A 22788-nucleotide genomic window follows, 5' to 3' on the forward strand; every position below is an offset into this window, starting at 1 on the left:
GATTTTAACATATTTAAAAACTGTAATATAAATATTTGGTCAACATTTCAAGTCTTGGCGATGGTTCATCTTGGACATTAATTTTAAGAAAATTTTCTATTTTTCGTAAATACTTTTTTCCTAACTATTTTAATATTAACAAGAAATTATGACTTTCTTTGCCCCTCTCCCCTAAGTACCAACAAGATCCAATTTTCTTTCAGAAATAAACTCCAAAATTGAAAATTGCTATGTTTTTACGATACAAATTCAATTAGCTGATAAAATACACAAAAAACCACGCACAAATGCACATTTACATATATAATCGCTGTTATATTGAGATACTTTTAGAAAATAATATACTAATAATGAAATACAGCGTTCTGGATAAGCTATTTAGCTACACATACAAGTCGCGGGCGAATGTCTACAATCTACGTATATATTTAGTGCACACCTACTTTCTATAGTTTCACTCTGAGTACTTTAGTGTGTGTGTGTGTGTAAGTAATATTAAACAAACGACAATAACAATGTACATCATTGTAATAGTCGTAATATACCGATATGAGATAATGTATAATAATATAACGGCAGCGTGGTAGAATCCGTACTGTGGAAAATTCCACGGAAACGTGCAAATGGATATCATTATATTTTATACTTATTCACTATGCGAATTACCGTCATAATACAATATTATAGTGTATTATTTCGTAAAATTCGCCTTTGCGTTTAATAAGAGTTGCAGAATTGTTTTACGTCTCAAAATCGATCCACGCGATAGTGCAAAAAGAGCGGCTCTACATTTGGTTATTATTATTATAGTACAATATAATGAGTATTGTACCTATCTATTAATGAATTATCATATTGCCAAATAATAATGTGGCACAATACATCGATACGTCATGGCAAGAAACGACCGTAAAACACGCGATTTCAAATGGCCCGATCGTTCAATGTATATCAATGGTTGTGCAAAAGATCGTGATACGTCACAAGCGCACGTCTAGTACAATGCGAAATTAGTTCTTTGACAAGAAGACGAACAGTGCATTATCATGATGTAGGTACTTACCTTAACTCCTACACGTCATTCATCAAAAAGCATTTATATGAGTATGATGGGACACGCAGAACCCCAATTTCCACAAGAAACGAAAACCGAAAACGCGGAACAACCGTGTTATTAATACACAAGATAATTCACCAAGCATGCTCATCGCCCACTTTTTCTTCTTTTACAATAATGCATTTATTTAAAATCTAATTTTTGAAATTTTCAAATATTTTACTTAAAAACCATATTTTCATATTCATAATATATTTTGTATACCTTATAAAGAATGTCCTGTAAATATACAATAACTTCTATTTTTATACTGTAAATAATCTAGCAAATCATTATTCTAAAAAATTTGAGGTTTCAAAATCAAAATTTTAACGCATAATTTTTGAGTTACTTCAATTTAACTTTTAGACAATAAATATTGAAAACAAGTTCAATCGAATTTTGACAGTTTTAAAAAAATATTAATACAAAATAAAAATTATTCATCCAAATATTGTTATTGACTTTTTATGCAATAAAAATCCTATGTACACATTTCAATAACAATTTTTAGGCCCTTAATATTATTTCTTATACATGGTTGAACAAAATATAACAACAAGAAGACGCCATTTAAAACACGATCGTTATTCGATGAATAATCATTATTATTAACATATAGTGTGAAAAAAATTGATTAAATATTATGATGTTAAACGAATTTCAAATTATTTAAATCAGTTAATTTTTTTTTTAATATTTTATTTATATTCACATTTTTAGGTATTTATTCAGTACCTATTCATAATAATAATATATGTAATAACAAATGATTAATTATAGTACCTACCTTAAATTGTACTGCAACATAATAAACTCGATTTAGTAGTGGTAATTAGTAATAAAGTAACACTACATAAATCGTAGAAGTCTACTAATAATTCATAAAAACAATGACTTTCAAGTTAAAATTAACACCATAGCTGCTGTACAGAACACTTGATCGCCCAATGCCATTCTTACACACTTCAGAATAATAAATTTGACGTACGACGATATAGTTGATCTTTAGCATTTTTCATTTTGATCGTGATGTGGCTTTTTACCATGCAAAACTATATCGCAGTAAAGAAATTAAAACAAAAAAATCTTGCAAATTAGTTCATTAAAAAGTATTACTATTATTCTTCGTGTTTCTCTAATGAACGGCAGTTAATCGAGCGGAGTAATCGAATTAACTAGTAATTTTTCGTACTGACTACAACATTAGTTATAACAAATTTGAATACCTAACGATGTCGCTACAAGCGTATTAATATAACGATAAAGTTTTTTTTCCTGTTTAAGAAAAAGTGTTAAATTATAAAAGGTAATTAATAATAATGAATATCTACCAACATTTAGATTAATCGTCTAATGTGGTAGATAAACATAACTTATGTAACATAATATAATATTCCATAACCATACATAACATACTTGAAGGTATTTAAAATGACAAAATACAATATTTAAATTTGTTCGACTATAAAAGAAACGCCAACAATATTACATGAGTTAAGAAATAATAAAAAAATATTATGTATAGTGTAAAAATACTTACATATATTATAGCTAAAATTTAAAAAAAAAAAAAAAGTATAGTATATTAATAAATCATTTTTTTACAAAATTAGTCGATAAATATTTTCCAAAATACACGTTTGGCCACGATACAATAATGTATCCATTAAATAGATCTTAAAATCATAAAATATGAAATAAAAATTACAAAATGTATTTTTTAAATTACAATACTATGAAACTTATTTTATGTACACTTTAAATATATGACCACTCACGAAAAAATATACAAGTGCATACAACTCTTTAAGTGGTTATTATTTTTTATACATCTCTATAACACAATTATCAACACACTACCAAGTACTAACCACCATACCCTGTTTATTGTTCACTTTAACAGTGCCGCACAGACCCATTAAACAAGGTAAAATAATAATGTAAATAAAAACTAATTTCAATTAGTTAGTTACCATTGTTTTTTTTCTTCTTCAGAACTCTAGTTCATAGCAAATATATAATCATAAACATATATTAAAAATATTTCCCTGTAGTAATAGTATAAAAATTAAAACAAATTATTTAAATTATTCTTATTTAACTTGTTCACCTAGCAATTAAGAGTTCAATATTCAAATAATAAATTCATTATAAATCATTTATTGTAATTCAAAACATAAAATTATTATTTAAAAAAGCATGGTATCATTAAAAATTATAAAAATATAAAATTAAATTAATTCATATAAGTATATGATCAACCTATATAAATATACATAAATATTCTATGGCATACAAATTATAAATTTATTTGTTGGATATAATTGCTTTTAATAGACTGCATACTTTGTAATTGCTGGTCACTAAGTTTCTGTAAAATTATAATAAAATAACACAATATTAATATATTTAATAAAACTATTTCTAAAATTTATTTTATTTATTAAAAATATGATTGTACAATTATCTGAACATTTGACCAATTTGTTAAGCTTTTTAGGTTTTTTTTAAAATTATAATCAGCTTGCGGAAAAAACAATTTTCAAAAATTGTCTGATTATTAGTCTAAATGAAGATGAATAATATTAAAAAATTAATTTTACAGATATTAGCCTCTACCTTAAAAATTAATTTGAAGACAACAATGCAATATACATTTAATCTACATTACACTAGTATGCTAAAATATTATCTTATCATAGATAAATTTGTTATACACAATTAACATTCTCCGGTGATTTTTTTTTTTTTCAAAATATTAAATAATTTTTTTCATATTTTATATTTTATTGTACATATTAACATGCATATTTTAAGCTTTAATAATAAGTTTAATGAAACCAAATATTAATAAATAATACCATATACCTTAACTAACTCTTTGGTTTCCTCAATGAGTTCTCCATGTTTTTTCAAAGAGTTAAAGGTCTTTGTATAAATGTAATTCTTTTCTTCCTCCATTTCACTAATCCTGAAAAAAAAAATTACATTATAAGTTAAACGATATAAACATAAATATATATTTAGGCATATTATACAATTAAACAACCATACTTACTGCTGGCATAAATTATTTTTTTCTTCTGTTTTAACTTTAACCTCAGTGTTATCAAGATTAATACTTTTTATTTCAGCTTGAATCTCATACAACTTATTTTCATGCTCTTGTTTAGCCTAAAGTAATAATTTAATATAATATTATAATAAATGAAATTATAAAATTAATATGTATAATTCCAAGCAGATTAAAGAGTTAGTATATGACAGGTAGTGGGTACTATATACTAGTTGTGTCTCGAAGATATTTGCCATATATATAAATAATAATATTATCGGTTTCACTGATGAATTTCTTTCTAATTATATAAATGTTTTACTTCTTTTTTTTTATTATTATTCAAAATTAAAACTATATGTAATGAAAAAATTGTAGTTTATTAGTGATCGATAAATATAAATGTTGGTCTCAAAATTGTAATTGTATTTCGTCATTCCACATAATCATAATCATAGATTAGTATCAACCTTACAATAATTAAACATAGATTATTACAGATTATTATCAACTATAGCCACGGCGTTGATATTTCAGTATATTTCTCAATAAATCTGGTATTATTTTATCGTTGTACAGTTTATTTTATAATCATTATAACGAGTAAATTTCAGTATCACATTGCATTTAATAGAAAAAGTGTAGTGCTTATAATGAAAGAAAAAGTAGACATCACTATACGATTGAAAAACGTTAAAACAAGTTGAGTATTAGCTAAAAAGTACTATGTTGGAACATCCACAATTTCAGTTGTACAAAGAAAAGATAAATATAGGCCATTTCATTCCAAAACTTTTGATTCATTAAATTTTTCAAGATTTTATAATAAATTGTGTACAATGAAGTCAATTCTTTTATTTTCATTTTTATAACAAATTATTTTTTTACTATCACACATTTCTAGTTATATTATAAATAATTAATATAATGTATTAAAAATGTATAAATGTATAACATTTTTTAATGTCTCATGTTTTAAATATCCAGACCCCCTTGACATCAATTAGACCAAATAATTGACGTTCTACTATATTTTCAAATATCTATAAATAACTTTGTATTGATATTAAATATTACTACTTTTAATTGAGGTTAATGATGATTATAATCTAAACTAGAAGTCTTGAATATTTATTTATTTTTTAATTTCTTAGTAAGAAATTAATGAATTAAAAAAAAATAACAAAATTAAAAATTACAATGGAAACATCAATTAGCTTAAGAGTGCCAGTTTAAAAACATTGAAAGGCTGTAGATTAAAAACCCTGAATTTAGACTGTCAATAGGGCTTTATATAATGATAAAATTAAGTTTTTTCTATCTGGCGATAAAGATTTAGATACACTTAAACCGGTTTTAGAGTATTAAATAATAATTACCTCAAACTGACGATCAGTGATTACTAACAAACGTTTTTTATCAGCTTCACGTTCAGGGTCCAATTTTTCAGCTATTTTCTTCAATTTGTTATACTCTAGCTCAGCCTAAAATAACAATATATTTCAAAGGTACACATAAAAATTTGTTAGTAGTATACTTATTTGTATTCATTTTATTACTTACTGAATCTAGTTCTATTCTTATAGAAGCAATTTTGTGTTCAACTTCTTTCAGTTTTTCAACATTTTTGTTTTTTAAACCTTTCAATAATTCATCAACTTCTTTCAAAGACTCTCTTATATGTAAAGCAAGTACATTTTTATCCGCTATTGCATTTTCAAGTTCAGGTAATACAACAATATTTTCAGCACACATTTTATTGTATTGAACGAATAATTTGTCCAGCTAAACAATTAAAAATTATAAGTTTATAAACAAGATAATTACAGTAATTAAATTATTGTGTTCTATAAACAAATTAACAAAATATAAACCAATTAAATAAATATATAAAAATTTGTAAAACAAGCATAATATATTCTTAAAAATAAGTAAAAATAATATTATACTTGAACACATATTCTAAGTAAAACAATTGTACCTAAGTAACAATTATTAGAACATATGTAATAGTAATACCAATAAATGTAGTTCTTTTACTATAGTTTTAAATTAAATACAATTTATTAAATAAGTAATACTTTTTGAAAATCGGTTGATGTTATAGACAATAAATTGGAAATCAAACAAATATTTGAAATTATACTTTTTTTTTTTTTTGTTACTTTTATAAATATAAATTATATACTTTAAGATTATTCAAAATATATATCATATTAGATGGAGGAGAACATTCTACTACTGTAATATTTTTCTTTTTAAAACCCAACTAACAAAATTTGTATCTTATATAAATTAATTAATACTAACTTTTAATCTAACATCAACAACATTTAAATCTTCAGAGTAGACTATATTTGAGTATTCTTCTAAGCAATTTGCTTCATATTGTATGTCTTGTTTCAGACTAATAATATCTTCTTCAATAATTTTCTTATCATCTTGAGTAATTTGTTGACCATTAATACAACTTTTGACCACATTCAATTCCCTTTGTAAGTTTTCAATATCTTTTTCTAAACAATATTTCAAATAATAATATAAGTATTAAAAAATAATAATAATAATAACAATAAAATAATTAATTGACATGACTTAATTTGATTTTGTTTACTATAGTTATAAGTTATTAAACAAATCTAAATTTTTCATGGTTAACAGAAAAGAATACTCTATCTCATATACATATGTATACTAGCTATTTCCATTCAGTTCATTGTTCGTACAAAATGTATCCTTGTAATAATTGATTGCCGAATGCTAATATTATCATATTTTTGTTTTTCTGATTTTGTATATAAAGGATATTTCTAACATATCAATTTGATATAGCTGGCCTGCCCAGAGTTTTACTTATTTTTGACCAATTAACAGCAGCATTTTTTTTTTTTTTTTTTTAAATTCTGGACCAAATTCAACAACTAAAAAGTTTCAATAATGTGAACCAAAAACAACGAAAAATTTTATACTGTTATACTATATCAACAATTCGCTAAAATACTTATCTCTAAAATTAATATTTTAAAGGGGGTATTTTCCAAATATTTAAAAAATTAACGACTCAATTTTTCATTATCTTAAATAATTAGAAATAAGCTTAAACCTGCTTCATTATAAGCTATTTATTTTATTTAAAAAAAAAAAATCAAGTTAATTGAACGATTAGTATCAGAGAACATGCCTAACAAAGATTTCTATATTCACATTTATTTATATATATATATATAAGAGAAACTTTTAATGGCCATTGTTTTTTTATCAGGTTTGGTCAAACAAAAACCCTCAATTAAATTAGATTTTTTCATAAGCTAGTGTTTCAGGTGATCCACTGAAAACAAAAGGTTAAGGTATGTATTTACAGTATTATCTTAACAAAATGTGAGCAAAACAGTTGATGAAATAATAAAATGACATTCCCAAAAGTATAGCTCACGGTGCATATTAGCTACATTCATTTCCACCATGATGGGTAGAATACAATTGCCTGGGATTACTTTTATATAAAACAGAGTATATAAATATACTGTAGGACATGTAATAGTGATAATCACTTATTATTTCATTAATACATTGGCTTAACAGTCAAATTTAGAAAAAAATAATAAACCAAATATAAAATTTAAATAAAAAAAAATACTTAATGTATATATTTAGGCTATAATATAATTTAATATATAAATACAACACTAAAAATTATATTAAATGTGTTACCACTAAACTTAGTATAAAAAATAAATAAGTTTAATAAAGTTTAATTAAATACCTTGAAAAACACGTTCATCTTTTTTCTTTGAAATATATTCTAGCACTTCTCCATGACAAGTTTGTAAATCTTTAATATATTTTTTTGAGTTCACAATATCTTTTTGTAATGCAACTTTCATAGCTTTCATTTCCTAAAAAAACAAACATATTTTAATTTTAGCATATTTTTAGGACATTTAAAAAAAATAAATATAATTTTACAAATTACAACTATTATTTTATAATTTAATTTTTGTACCTCATATCAATACACAAAGAACAAACAAAATAAATTAAAATAATATAAAATAATAAAATAACTCTTGCTAGTGTAATTTACCTTCTACCATACACATGGTATTTCAAAAATAATAAACAAGTCAAGCATAAAAATAACTAGGATTAGGATTTAAATTTTGAATGTGTATTATTAATTTTTTTTTTTTTTTAATATTTACTATACCTCAAAAAATTTACCTATAATAAACAGTCGAACTTGGTTAACTCAAAGTTGAAAGAACCAGAAAAAAGTTCAAGTTAACCAAATTAAAATTTTTTAAAACAGTACAAAATATATTAATTTCTATGTATTTATTATAAATAATGTAATAAAAAATATTTACTAAGTATTTATGTATGAATTATATATAAGTAATTTTAAAAAGGTATGTACGTATAAACAAAAATGAGGTTAAAAAATATTTAAAAAAAGGTACTTTTGTTTAAATTTTGCTGTTGATCGTAGCAATTCTAGTGAATTGTTCTAAACCACTTATCAGTAACGATAATGCTAATGAATAATAACCTTATTTTCGATTTTAAAATATATAAATAGGTACACGAAGAAAATATTACAATTTTATAATATTAATTAAACTCAAAACTTCGAATTATCCACGAAAATATTTAAGTTAAACAAGATTTTTTCACATTGTTTAAATAGGAAATTCTAGGGACCGCTTAAATGGTTTGAGGTATTGACGATTTTGAATTAAAGAAGTTCGAGATAACCAAGTTCGACTGTATTTAAAAAGATATATAACTGTATACAAATAAAAAAAAAAATTAATGATAATTGTATTGCTTTGTAGAAAGTTAATTATATTAAATGTTAAGTTCATAATTCTAATATGCAGACCTCTCGATTTTCTATTCTAACCTGTTATTCTAGTTGTAAAGGATGTCAGAAAGTACTAAACAAATTCATGAGCTTAATAAAACATAACTAAAAAGATAATAAAAGCTAATTATTATTAAATATTATCTAACAGAATAAAATGAACTAACCAGTTTTTTTTTGAAATACAGTAAAGTAGTTACCTAAAATTATTTCTTTCAAACTATTAATGTTGTGTATTTTAACTTTACCTCTAATTTTTGTTCTTCAGTAAGGTCATTTAGTAAATCCAACTCTTCTTTATGACTATTAAGTTCTGCCTCCAATTTGATCAAAGCTTCCTCATCAATACCGAGTGTATTTTCTAAATTAAATAAAATATAATATAACATTACAATTACAACAATATAAAATAAAATAACATTAACTAACTATAATTTTCTAGTAAGAGCTCTTCTTGTTTCTTTAAGAATTCTTGATCTGCTGGTTTACCAGATCCTCTACTCTCAACTTGATATGAATTTAATAAAAACGGCAAATACATCTACAAACATTAAACATAATTTATGATAATAAATTAATAATAAATATTACTGTTATAATAATGTTTTTGTAACATAGAAAATTAGAATTATCTAAGTGTATATTATTGAAAATAAATATTATAAAACAATTAAAATTAACTACACATATTTCATTTTAGATAGCTGTATATATTTAAGTTTACTTCTAAGAGCTAAAATAAAATTTGAATAAATACCTTAAATTCAACTGTTTGTTCATAATCTTCATCTTCAGACTCATCCGGATCAAGAATTGTTGGATACAATGTATCCATAACGTTGAATCGATTTTGAGTTTCACATAATTCCACTAACCAAAGAAGTAAACCAACTACTTGTGGAAAAGAATGGCTAGCATTTACTAGAATCATGAATGAAATAAAAACATAAAGTTAATATAAAATATCTAAATTTAAATATTCAAAAAAGAAAATAAGTAGTATAACAATCATGATTAAAAAATTGGATTATACTTTGTACTTAAAAATTATAACTATAAGCCATCAATTTTCTATTCAAGACTATACCTATAATCTATATATTGTCTAATACCAATTTATTTAAACACTGAACACATATATCATGATAATTTTAATTAAATTAAAATGTATAAATCTTCTTCTTTTTTTTTTTTAAATAGATGTGGATGTTAAGATATACATAAATAATTCACAATATTACTAAGTCACAATTACTCTTGCATTAATTAAATACAGCTTTCATATGAACAGTATGTTTTTAAACATTTTGACCTGTTATTATTTTAATAGTAATGTATAATCTAACGATCAAATTTATAATTTAATAATTATAAAATTATTATTATTATTAAGTCTAAAAGCATAATAAACATTACCAGTAATCAGCCATGATTTATCAACTTTTCCTTTATAATAGTACTTCTTCATAATTTTAGGTAATTCTTCCATATATTTGCTTTTATTTAATACTTGATTTCTGTCAAGTTTATGTAATAAATACTCGCACATATCGGTAAACATAGTAGTTGTCATTGGCTTCATACTACCGTTGTTCAAAATGTGACTTGCATTAGGAGCAGTCAAAAAATAGTTTTGAATCTACAAAATAAATAATTAGTATCAAATGAAGCTTATTTTAATTTAATCAAATTCAGTACATTTATTACTTTATAAAAATTAAATAAATTAAATAAATATTATATATCACACAATGATATAATATATGTGACCAAATAAACTATAAAAATAAATCTATTGATATAAAAACGTAGTAATAAAATTAACATCACTTTGTTTCACAAGAGAACAGGCAACAAAAATTGATCGGTTCACTCACATTTGTTATCTCTGTCATAAAAGTGTATAAAACAACAAATGAACAATTAAAAGTTAATGTTTAGTTTTATTAATTTCAATATTAGAGTAAATTTACAAATTATCAAACATTGGGAAATAGGTATATTTTCAATATTTTAATTTTCATAGTGAATTATAAGTATATAAGATATAAAAAATGTTAAAATGCTAATAACTTCTTTTAAAATTAAAATATCAACAAAACTACAATGTTGTTATTTTAAATGTTTGATAATAAATGAATTTATTTTATAATTAAAACTAACCAAGCTAAACATGAATTTCTGAACATTTATTTGCTATGTTTAACACTTGTAAGACAAAGGACAACAAATTTAGGTATATCCTCCTTCATATTGCATAGAACTTCTCTACCAAACACTTATTTAAGATTAGATTTAGGCATATACAAATCCAAAAATTCAGTACTTATTCAAAATGTAAAAATAAGTATTACAGTTATTTAATAAGATAGATATAGATCATAAAGAAATATTTAATTATATTAGTACTTTATGTATAGCTGCTTGTTGAAAGTCTTTTTCAGTCAATGGCCGAACTTCTTTTCTATTTTTAACTACACCATAATTACTATAACGTGATTCAGAGCTTAACCTTCGATTCCTGCAAACATAATAATTTGTTTTGTATGATATAAAAATGTTAAATTAAAAGTCAGTAAATGATATAGTTACTTATAACTAGTATTCATTCCAGGTAAATTTGGATTAAGTCCAGGTGTAACACATGGTGTAGATGCAACTAAATTAATACCAGTAATATTCATAGATGTAGTTGAACGAACTAAAGTATTTCTTTGTTGATTGGCTGGTTTCTTCACTGTTGATAACCATTGCTTTGGATCATGTGCGGATAAATTTTCTGATGAGGCAGATTTTTTTTTTGCTGAAAATCCAGGTTTCAAAAGCATTGATTTTTTTTCCATACCACGACTTTCTCGACGACTCAATCTAATTTTTAAATAAATTAATCATTTTTATAATTGCATGGCTGATTTACTTCATAAAAATAAATTGGAAAATAGTCAAAATAACGAAATAAATAAATACCTTATATCATTGCCATCAAATGAATTTTGTCTTCCAAATGTGGAACCACCAAAAGTATTTCGCCCAGTGGCTGACGAACGTCTTCCAAAAGATGCCTTCTTCATTTTTTTATGTTTTTAACTCATTGATTATATTTAAACCTAACACAAAAACAAACAAAAAAATATATATATTTCTTAACAATTATAAAATATTACATTATATCCTCAAAGGTATTTTATAAACAAAATATTAATAAGAAAATTATGATAACAATGATAATGAATTAAATCATATTTCAAAACAGCAATTTCAATAATTATGGAATTGTAAACTGTAAACGTGTAAACTACAACTTTGAACTTACATTAAAGCCTTACGAGTTACGGTGAAAGACAGAGTTGTTGCCGAGTTGACTAAAGCATCGATTATGAAAAAAAAACGGTTATTACTGTTATTAGTTTATTACTTGATATCACATTATCACTAGAAACAAACGGTTAATATCAGTATATCATGGAAGAAAAATATTACAAGCTTTTCTATTTAAGCATGTATAATTCGTATCACGGACTAACGGACTAAGACATCTTATTTTTTTTTATTGTCCGTGATCCGTATATAGAATTATTTTACATTTTAAATTTTTATCGATGGAAAATGTAAATACTTTATTATATATTATGTTCGACTCTGAAAGTATTTAATTTGAAATTCAAAAAATAATAAAAATTAAAAAGGCCAAATGGCTAAACATTACGAATTTACGATCATAACAAGTATAACAATTATTTAATCATAGTTTGAGACTTGAAATATTATTTATACTTTATAGCCCGGACCACACGCCACCACGAACCAGGAATTAAAATCATGTTACTGTGTGATAACTAGAGACCGAAATATTATATGCACTAAAAATATGGCAAATATGTATCATAAATTTTTTATTATTTTAAACAACTTCAAACATTGAAACAAATAAAACAAATATAACAAAATTAGGAACGTTGAACCTTTCAACATCTAAGTATATCGACAAAATATTTAAATATAAAAAATTACATCATTACCTATATGTATTTAAAACAATTTAAACAAATAAAACATAACAAAATTTACAATATTGCCAATAAATGAATGCTAAACTTTTACATAACTTTCATAAGTAATTTTAAAAGTTAATAGTTTATCAATACAATATCGAACTAAAGAAGATAAAATTCTATACTATGTTGACGATAATTTTTATTTCGTCAGCATGACATTATTTACAAATTACAATCACCCACATTTCAAACCCGTATATAAGTGCATACCTACACTCAGTATGAACTATGAAGTATAAACTAACAGTCTGTCGTTTATGGGGTAGGATATTACCGTTATATTTATATGCATTAGACTTGCATAGATATTTATATATTTTTTTTAAACTTTTTATACTCTTCGCTGTTTAGTTCTATAGTATTATTTAATTATATTTGTTGATTTATATTGTAAAGTTCGCGTTTAATCGTTCTTGAATAACAAACTATATAGAAATAGAAGTCTACTATGAATTTAGAAGGTAATTAAGAAGGAAGTAATCAATTATTTTGTTGGGTAATGAATAATTATGATTTTGGAAATCATAAATTGTCAAATGTTGATTATGCTATTGTGAAATCTATTGGTTCAAATTCAATGCAGTCAGGTTTCACTCTAAAATATCTAATAATATTTATAATCTATAATAATCTGGTTTATGTAAAATAAATAGGTAGGTAATTGTTAATATTGACTTCTAAGTATTAGAAATTTGTCACCCTTTTCAAAAAATAATTATCTATAACATATAAGGTCTACAACTAAATTGAATTGTTTGTGCCTTGGTTGTATCTCATAAGTCATAACTAATATTAACTATTATCTATGTATTTTTTTTCTCCTTGTTTATTGTTAATCCAATTGTTTTTCATTTTTCCATTGATTTGCATATTATAATATCTCCATATCAGTGTTATTGTTCCATCATCCACATACACTGTCAGTAAAAAGTAAAAGTTTCTAGTTGTTTTCCATTCTGATTCTAGTTACATATGACAAGGTCTTTCTTAAAACTGATTATAATATTATAATAAAAAAAACTAAAAAACAAAGTATCCCCTATCTTAGTCCTATGACATTGAATTCTGATTTCTCTTCTCCATACTTTACTTTGCATATTAATCAATGTACATGTGCTCAAATCATTCTTACAATATTTTGGAACACCCCCTCCTATTACATGGATTATCCGTACTTGGTAATGAAATCTCTTTAATTTTTTTATGTTTTAGAATTCAAGAACCATTTTTTTAAATATTTTAAATGTATCACATTTACTTATATAAAATTCTTTAATAATTTACATGGGTGGTTTACAAGTAATCAAAATCACAAATTAATGAAAATGAAACAAAATTTAATGAAAAACAATAGAAAAGTAAATGTTGAGCATTAGTCATTTATTAGGTGTATTTAGCCTTTAAAAAATTGTTTTAAATCTTAATACTGATAATATTTTTTAACAATAAGTGCTATGCACTAACTGTATGGAAACAATTAGTAGAAAATACTACTTAAAGTATTAATATTTTTTATTTTAATCACATTTTTGCTACACCAATAACTTAAAATAAAACCATGAGTATGTTTGTTTTTGTAGGAAATCGGACATTCTAAGTTAGTAGGTTACTAACAAATAATTAATATATTTAATTTAAAATCAATAAGCACCAAGATTTTCTTACAAACATTCAACTCATTCAAGTATTGCAATAAAAATAAATAAATACTTTTTATATCAATGATAGTATTTTTTTATATACATAAAGAATATTAAAATATAAACCTTTTATAGTTATTAAATTGTTTTAGTTAATTTATATTATTTCTGTGATAGTATCTGTTATGTGTATGTTATTATAAATAAATACATTCAACACAAGCAACTGCTTAAAAAAGGCATGACAAATTTATAATATATTTGTGATTTGTTCATATTTGTTTTCGGATTTAATATATTAAATATTTATTAAATTGCCAATGACAATAATTAGAATTTAGGAAATAATTAAATTTAATGCTAAGTATAAAACTTGATTAAAAAATAACCATATTACTTTATTATGATACTGTACAACAATAAACAATAATTATCAAATGGGTAACAAAATTAATTTAATTTATGAGGATACATTTCCAAAAATCACACCATCTCATTAATGAGTTATATTCAAGAAAAATTATTTTAAAAATTTTAAATGTAATTATTAATATGAAATACAGTTAAAACAATATACCCGAAGGAACTTGTTGAACATGACCATCAATGTGATTTACAGTTCTCCTCAAAAACATCAATAAGTTACTAGCACCAGTCAGCTACTAGTACACATTTCTTAATCAGTCTGGTTATGTTTTCTTTTTGAAATCTGCATACACCATCTATAATTCAGTAAAATAAACAATTATATAACACAATAGCAATGAAAACAATAATAGTCATTCAAATTAAATAATTACCAAAATTATTTACTTGTTGTTGAAATTTAATAAAAAATTGATTATCAATAATAATAATATTTCTGTAAAAACAAAATACACATATTATGATTTTAAATTATAAAAAAAGTATTGAACAACAATAATAAAATTATAAAACTATTGATTATTCTATAATCAATGATAAAACATACTATTTTTCGATAATAAAAATACTCTATAAGTAATAGTGAATAAAAAGTATGATACACATACCATTAATGAAATATACATATTAACCATATAAGTATGAAACCAAGATTTACAATGATAAATTTACACACAATAGAGTATTAATATTTAAAGTAATAATTATTTTTATTAATTCTACTTATTTTATACTAAGAAAAAGCATGTTATTATCATGGTTAAGGATGTTAAATTATATAATACCAAGGAAATAAAGAAATTATTTTTTAATAAAAAACAAATTATAAATTATATAAATATTAAATGTATTGTTACACTATTACACTCAAACGTTATTGTGGAAAATGACGGCATTGGCTAGTAAAACTAAAACAATTTAACAGGAAATGAGCTTTTTAAAATTTCTTTACATAAATAGCTAATTGTGAACATTGATTATGTATGTTTCTTAACCAAAAACGTCTTTTCCAAATAATGTCTTCCATGTTAACATGTATATTAAAGTAACTAACCAATCGCTCTAATCTTTTCATCCTTCTTACTCTCTCTTTAGTTTGGGTAAATGTGTAATTTTTAGCTGCTTCTTGGTGCCTGCCAAAATTATAAAAATTAAAATATAATTAAAATATAATCAAAGTATTAAACGTTTGAATAATACAATGTTATATACCACCTATACAAATTACACAAATCAAATTTAAAAATTAAACCAAATTTACATAAATTACCTACACAATTATTTAGTTTTTTTTAGTTATATTTGTGTAAAATCATACATTCACCATTTGAAGATTCAAGTTTGTTGTTTTTATAATTTTGCGACCATCTTATAATTATATTGTGGTCTAATGCATAATGCACAAAAGATACTCTTAAGCATGAAGAACACAACATATCACATACATCACAAATTAATGTTATTAATTTAAACTGATCAAGCAAGCATCATCTAACCCAGGGAAGGCTCATATTGAAAAATTTTTCGGCCCACAAAATTTATCACACATTACTAAATAGTAAAATAAATAAATTAAAACTATTACATATTATCTATGTTAATAAATTTTGTATTTTTTTTATATTTTTTTGTATTAATACTAATATAATTTTATATGTAGCCCGCTGAAATGTCAACACAATTACCTAAACAAATTTAATAAAAAATAAAATAATATGTGGCCCATGAGATCGTATTGTATTTCCAAAGTGACCCACAAGATCATTTAAGTTGGCTACCCCTGGTCTAACCTAACCATGTTAAGTCTCTATGTTTAGTTTTAAAAAATTTCTTTTTACTTCATTAGTTTTGTAAACAAATTAGTATAAGTATCATAAAATTGTACTTAATTATTAATTTATAAGTCATTTCAACTTGATTATATTGACATTTTTAAAACAAAAGGTGATAACTGAATATGTAAAAGTTCTGTTTTATAATCAAATTTTATCATCAACTTAAAAAATAATTAATTCTGAAAATTTTTTCTTCTACTAATGTTTAAAAAATTGAAATAATTGTATTTCAAAAGCAAAATAAGCTAATAGTTACTAAAATACATTTATTCCAATAACTAAAGATAGCGGGTCAAATAAAAATAAACTTACGAAATTATTTCATCTTCATAAATATTCTGAACAGACATTGTTGTTGTAATTTTTGGATCAAGGCCTTTTTCAGTGAGTGCATTTCTCAAGAATGGTACATTTAAGTCAATGGGCGAAGGCTCGTGGTTATGAGGAGTTCGAATAGAAATTCGGTTATCCATTTCATCTTTACTAATTGATGCTGTACCATAACATAATGGACGACTAGGGTTTCGTTGTCGTTCACATATTAATGTTATTGTATCGACTAGAAACTTTTTCTTATAATATTTATAACCTAAATTATCCACATATATTTTTGTATTGCGTTGAATGCCAGGGAGGGTTCTGTAAATTGTTGGCTCTGGATCATGAACCTCATCAGCAGCAGCATCATTATCAGCAATATCAGTTGCAGCATCATTATCATCATTCTTTAATATTAGCGTAGTAACTTGTGTGGTATAATCATGATCAATTATATGATTTAAAGCATAATTGTGATCAATTAAATGCTGACTTTGACTATCCATGTTTACGTAGTTATTTAAATTATTGTAACCTATACACTAAAAAAATTTAAAATATTATTAAATTAACACATAAGTATAAATAATTATAAATTAGTTGCAGAGTTTTAACAGAGAGCACTAGATAGATTCATAGACAAAATTAATTAGTAAAATGAATTGTGAACTAGGATTAAACTCTGAAATCAAAATAATGAAATCTAATGGCAGCAAACCAAACAATTTAAAAAAAAAAATACCAAGCAATATTTGGCTTTATAAATAAATTACATTGTGTCCAACTTAAATATAATTAAATTTGAATCAATGTAAAACAAGATTTACTAGTGATCTGTAATCTAAATATTGCTGTAGAGTATAATTATTCAACTTTACTATTATTTTTTAAGTTCCTTATTGTCCAACCAACTAAAATTCTAATTCAATTATTAATCAAACCAATATTTACCATTTATATGATTAATTGATCAATTCCAAGAATAATGGTATCAGCCAAAGAAGACTATTGATAGAAAATATGTACTTCATTCTTATTATATTTAATATTAAAATGGGTTTAAAAACAAATTGATAACTGAACTAACTGAAGTGAAAATTGTTCCTTCAAATGATCATAACTGTTATGCAAAATATCAGTGTCAATGAAATCTGAAACAAATATAACAAAAATTAAGTATCAACTAAAATCTAAATATACATAATATAATATACAAAGAAGAATTGTTATTAAATAAATAATAGATGATATATTCATTGTGGTAAAATTGAGTCCTTTTTTCTTGATTTAAAATTAATGTTAATGCCACACCACAATATGTCTTGTATATGATTAACATTAACTATAAATACATAAAATTATAATTTATAACTCTAAAATATATAATAAAACAACTTTTATAATTAATTCTGAATTGCTAAAGAAATATGTTTCCATTCTAAGGTTAATGCTATATAGTATATTACTTACCATAAATAGTTAATAATAATAAAATAATATTAATTACAATGTGTCGGCCAGACAATTGATTTGAATATAGAATTTATAGGTATTTATATCAGCAAGATACATTAATAACTAATATTTACTCATTTATATCGCAAATGAAAAATAATTCTCCAAAAAAAAAAAAAAAAACTACAGATATTGTAATATTTTAAGTATTAAAATGGATAGTATTAATTTATATTTACATTCTTTTTTAAAGTTAGATTTCTAACCATGAACAGAAATAACAAATATTAAATATGAATATACTATATTAAAAGACTTTTCTTTTCAAGTTCAAGGTTACATTTAACTACTTACTACTTAGTACATATATAAGACTTGGAAGTTATGGCTTTTTGACTTCTGAGTGTTATCTACAAGTCATGCTTTTGACTGTCTTATCAGCTATAATTCTTATCAGGGACAGATCTGAAAATATCATAGACCATAAAGTAACTTGTTACCACATTACCACAGAATATAATGTACGATATTATGTTATGTAGTGTAGTGTTCAGTGGCCAGTGTTCATTGCCTATATATTAACCGCTGTACTAATTACAACATTTAATTCAGTGGTATCAACCATCAACGTATTATAATCATATTTTTTTGTAATTAAAAACTATAATAAATTTAAAAAATAGTCCAGTAGATTTTTTTACTTAAATATTAACATTGATAATATTGATATTAGCAATTCGTGAAGTCGTCGTCCAATGAGCAAATTGTATGAAATATTAATTTTTTTAGTAACCGGTTAAAAAGTATTAGTTGGACAAAAATTCCAAAAATATAAATTATAAATAATAATTAAAATATTTTTTTATTTTTATAGTCTTATTATTTCTTACGCCTAAACCCAAATATAACGGAAATCCACTTTAGTTAGGTAAGTATATAAAACCTATCGAATGTTTATCGCGTCTGTTCTTATGTTTACAGTCTACAGCTGTTTATCTACCACAATAATTAATATTATACCTACAGGCAAGGTGGATAAAAGCAGGCTAAAAGCGATAATCAATATATTACAGTAAAAGCCGCTTATTAGAAACACTTTGGGACCAAGGTGAATTGTGTCAATTAACCGATTGTTTCTAATAAGCGATTGAAAAAAAAAAATGAATAATAGGTACGCGAAAAAAATATGTATGTATGTATGTACCTATATTGTATAATTTAAAAAAGTATGCACAATTGTGTATATTTTACGATATTATGTAAAATATTTATCATTCGTAATTTGTTTTTTTACGTCGAGTAACTCCATGACCATATTTTCATACGAGTAATATTGCCCCTTTAGCTTTGTCACTTATTTTGAGTGCGTATGTGTGTTCAGGTAGAGCTCCAAAATAAAGCCCAGTCTCGTCCGCATTGAAAATATCAGAGCGTGTGTATTGGGCTAGCAAATCGGTCAAATGAGTTTCAAACCACGAATGGTCGCATGAAAATTGGCTAAAATCTTAGCGTTTAGACATTTTTAGATTTTTAGAAAAAGGAAACACTAATAATCTTTACATACGCACGCTGAAGCTAAACTACAAACGGTACGACCAGTACGTACAGAAAGAGCATTCTCGCGATAAATTACAGTAAAAATAAACGTAACGACAGCAAAGATAAAATTGAAGTACATTGGTTATCGCTAAATAATCGGTGTATATGTCAACTGACCTTCTCCCAATTGTTTCAAATAACCGATGTGATGTTTCAATAATCCGATTTATTTTCAATGTTCTAATATACGGCCGATCCGTCCCGAGACATTTTGTTTCAATAACACGATTGTATCAATTATCCGTGTTTCTAATAAGCGGCTTCTACTGTATATCATTGCCACGATTATTACATAGATTTAGATAATATAATATTCATTTATTTCATTAATATCATTTACATTTTTATGATGGACGTCCCAGTCGAAAGTTATGAGTTATGACCAAATTGGATTTGTCACTTCGTGTATCATAATTCACAAAAAATAATTTAAAATAGATGTAAATTTAAAAATTGTTTTTAATAGATATACCTACATGGTTTATCATGAACGACATGAACTTATATCTAATAAAATTTCCAATAGTAAGTATTTTAGTGTTTAAACAACAACGTCAACTCCTTCATAAATTTTTGCTTAATTTATAAATCACTAATCAGGTACCAGGTAGATTTAAATATCCTTTGTAAACCGAAAAAACATTAAAATAAAATATTACAGCATCAAAAAAAATAAAGGTAATCTTAAAAACTATTATGTTTGTTAGAACTTATTATTCGTAATGATTAGACAGCGAACAGAGACGAACGATTCTTACTTAATAACAATTATCCGAGATCCCATAATAATTTTTCCATTGAATCAAGGATTACTAATTTATCAAAAACTGTAGGTTTTCATTGAGTACTTACTGAATGTTTTTTTTTTTGCAATTATATGTCAGAATTAAAAAAGTATAATTTTATTATATCAATATTTTATTTACTTAAAAAACTCGTAGTACATAAAAAAACATTTAATAATTCAAGGATGTTTGTGTTTATTATTTTTTTTCAAAGCACGTATAGAAGACAACAAATGATTTCAAAATAAATATAATATAGATAACGTCTTTAGCCATTATTGTAGTACTTGAAATCAATTTGTACATTCGAGAAACAGACATAATTGAGTATCCCGGTGTGATATATTGTGTTCTGGAATACAAAAAAAAAATCTGGATTTCAAAATTTAAACGAAATAAGCCATTATAATATGTACCATGTTTTGTTTTATGAAAAATAGAGTGTATACAACTATACAATGCGTTAAATTACATTCCAACAAGAGTTTTTCAAAGAAGGGCCTAAATTTTTTCAACATGTAAATAGTATAAAAAGATTCTTTTAATAAAAAAAAAACCTTAAGAGAACAAACATTTTGATTCATAAACTCTTTGATTGGTAAAAAAAATAAGTATAAAATAAGGCTTGAGTACGTCTCTACATTAACCATGTGGTTTTCTATCTTTTTTGTATGACGACACCCTAATTTAGATCCATAAAAATGGCAAAACACAGGCACATAGATACAATATAGAAATAAGCTTTTTTTTGCTCATTAATTGTTTAAAAAAACTTCTTCAACTATAGAAGTAAATAAGAACTGAAGGTTGTAGCCCATAAGCGCAAAATATAACCTAAATGCAACCTAAAAACATAAAAATAAAAATACCTTTTTAACAAACCATTAGCGCAAATACATTTTACAAAAATGAAGTGTATTTTATAAGTTAGGTTATTTATTTATTAATGTATACAATTATACTTTATATATTATATAGACGTATAGTTATCTATCTTAAATGATTATCAACCTTTACCATAATTCTTTATACGACAGTACTTAACTTCAACTGAACTCGATCACTGTTGATGTATTTTTGAATTATAAAAATACTATACAGTGTGATCACGATTTATGGTAACACTAAATATCTCAGGTGCATGACCTTGTATTGAACTGGGGTTTTCGGGAGGTGATAGGGAGCATTTAAATACATATTTTCAGACCAGTTTCAAATTTTTAGCTCACTCGGTACGCGCATGCGCAATACAACTTACTTTTTTTTAAATGGCAACCCCAGTTTTTTTCTGCAGATTCAGGTAGAGTATTTTTTTTTAAGCATTTTTTGTATCAACAGTTTTTTTCTATTTTCAAAGTGACCATGTTAGAAGTATAGTCAAAATTTGATTTATGCATAATTCGTTATTTAATGTATGGTTGGTTAGTTGGTGGAAAGCTAATAGGAGTTCTTTATGATGGTACACTTAATGGAACGATACCTTAATTTTTAACCAATGAACTACACAGACTGTTGGATGATGTTCGTGACACACGGAACGTATGTTTTCCAGCAAGATGGAGCACCAGCCACAATGCAATTATGTTAGACGACATTTAGATCAAATATTTCCGAATCTGGATTGACTTTTGGCGTCATTCGGCCTGCACGATCCCCA

The 22788-nt window shown here is 24.3% G+C and overlaps 2 protein-coding genes across 3 annotated transcripts; both read right to left on the bottom strand.

Moving 5' to 3' along the window:
- Positions 1 to 3356: 3356 nt before the first annotated feature.
- Positions 3357 to 12437, bottom strand: LOC112601983 (kinetochore protein NDC80 homolog). Its single transcript, XM_025349892.1, has 15 exons — positions 12332 to 12437; positions 11986 to 12125; positions 11611 to 11886; positions 11428 to 11539; positions 10435 to 10657; positions 9776 to 9939; positions 9448 to 9559; positions 9267 to 9379; positions 7918 to 8050; positions 6465 to 6670; positions 5718 to 5939; positions 5534 to 5638; positions 4158 to 4273; positions 3968 to 4070; positions 3357 to 3470 (listed from the first exon to the last, which is right to left on the bottom strand). Exons 2-15 carry the CDS (start codon positions 12087 to 12089, stop codon positions 3399 to 3401), a joined length of 2061 nt encoding a protein of 686 aa, XP_025205677.1. The 5' UTR covers positions 12090 to 12125; positions 12332 to 12437; the 3' UTR covers positions 3357 to 3398.
- Positions 12438 to 15110: 2673 nt separating this feature from the next.
- Positions 15111 to 19208, bottom strand: LOC112602003. 2 transcript variants are annotated; one of them, XM_025349914.1, is made up of 6 exons: positions 19102 to 19208; positions 18244 to 18443; positions 17287 to 17834; positions 16194 to 16272; positions 15514 to 15575; positions 15111 to 15435 (listed from the first exon to the last, which is right to left on the bottom strand). In XM_025349914.1, the coding sequence occupies exons 2-5, from the start codon at positions 18244 to 18246 to the stop codon at positions 15558 to 15560; spliced, it is 648 nt and encodes a 215-aa protein (XP_025205699.1). In that variant the 5' UTR covers positions 18247 to 18443; positions 19102 to 19208; the 3' UTR covers positions 15111 to 15435; positions 15514 to 15557. The 2 variants fall into 2 exon arrangements, with proteins under 2 accessions (XP_025205699.1, XP_025205700.1); XM_025349915.1 differs by lacking the exon at positions 19102 to 19208 and adding an exon at positions 18763 to 18860.
- Positions 19209 to 22788: the final 3580 nt, after the last annotated feature.

This window comes from Melanaphis sacchari, unplaced genomic scaffold, assembly GCF_002803265.2.
Source record: "Melanaphis sacchari strain LSU unplaced genomic scaffold, SCAv2.0 Contig80_pilon_pilon, whole genome shotgun sequence".
NCBI classification, from domain to species: domain Eukaryota; kingdom Metazoa; phylum Arthropoda; class Insecta; order Hemiptera; family Aphididae; genus Melanaphis; species Melanaphis sacchari.

What these genes read in the sequence shown, in the direction of transcription:
- LOC112601983 (XM_025349892.1), bottom strand. Translation starts at nt 12,089, where the DNA reads ATGAAGAAGGCATCTTTTGGAAGACGTTCGTCAGCCACTGGGCGAAAT. An exon ending in AACAAACAGTTGAATTTAAG is followed by an intron (nt 9,560 to 9,775) that starts GTATTTATTCAA and finishes TAATGTTTGTAG; the next exon opens with ATGTATTTGCCGTTTTTATT. An exon ending in AAAAATAATTTATGCCAGCA is followed by an intron (nt 4,071 to 4,157) that starts GTAAGTATGGTT and finishes TTTTTTTTTCAG; the next exon opens with GATTAGTGAAATGGAGGAAG.
- LOC112602003 (XM_025349914.1), bottom strand. An exon ending in TATGAAGATGAAATAATTTC is followed by an intron (nt 16,273 to 17,286) that starts GTAAGTTTATTT and finishes TAATTTTGGCAG; the next exon opens with GCACCAAGAAGCAGCTAAAA.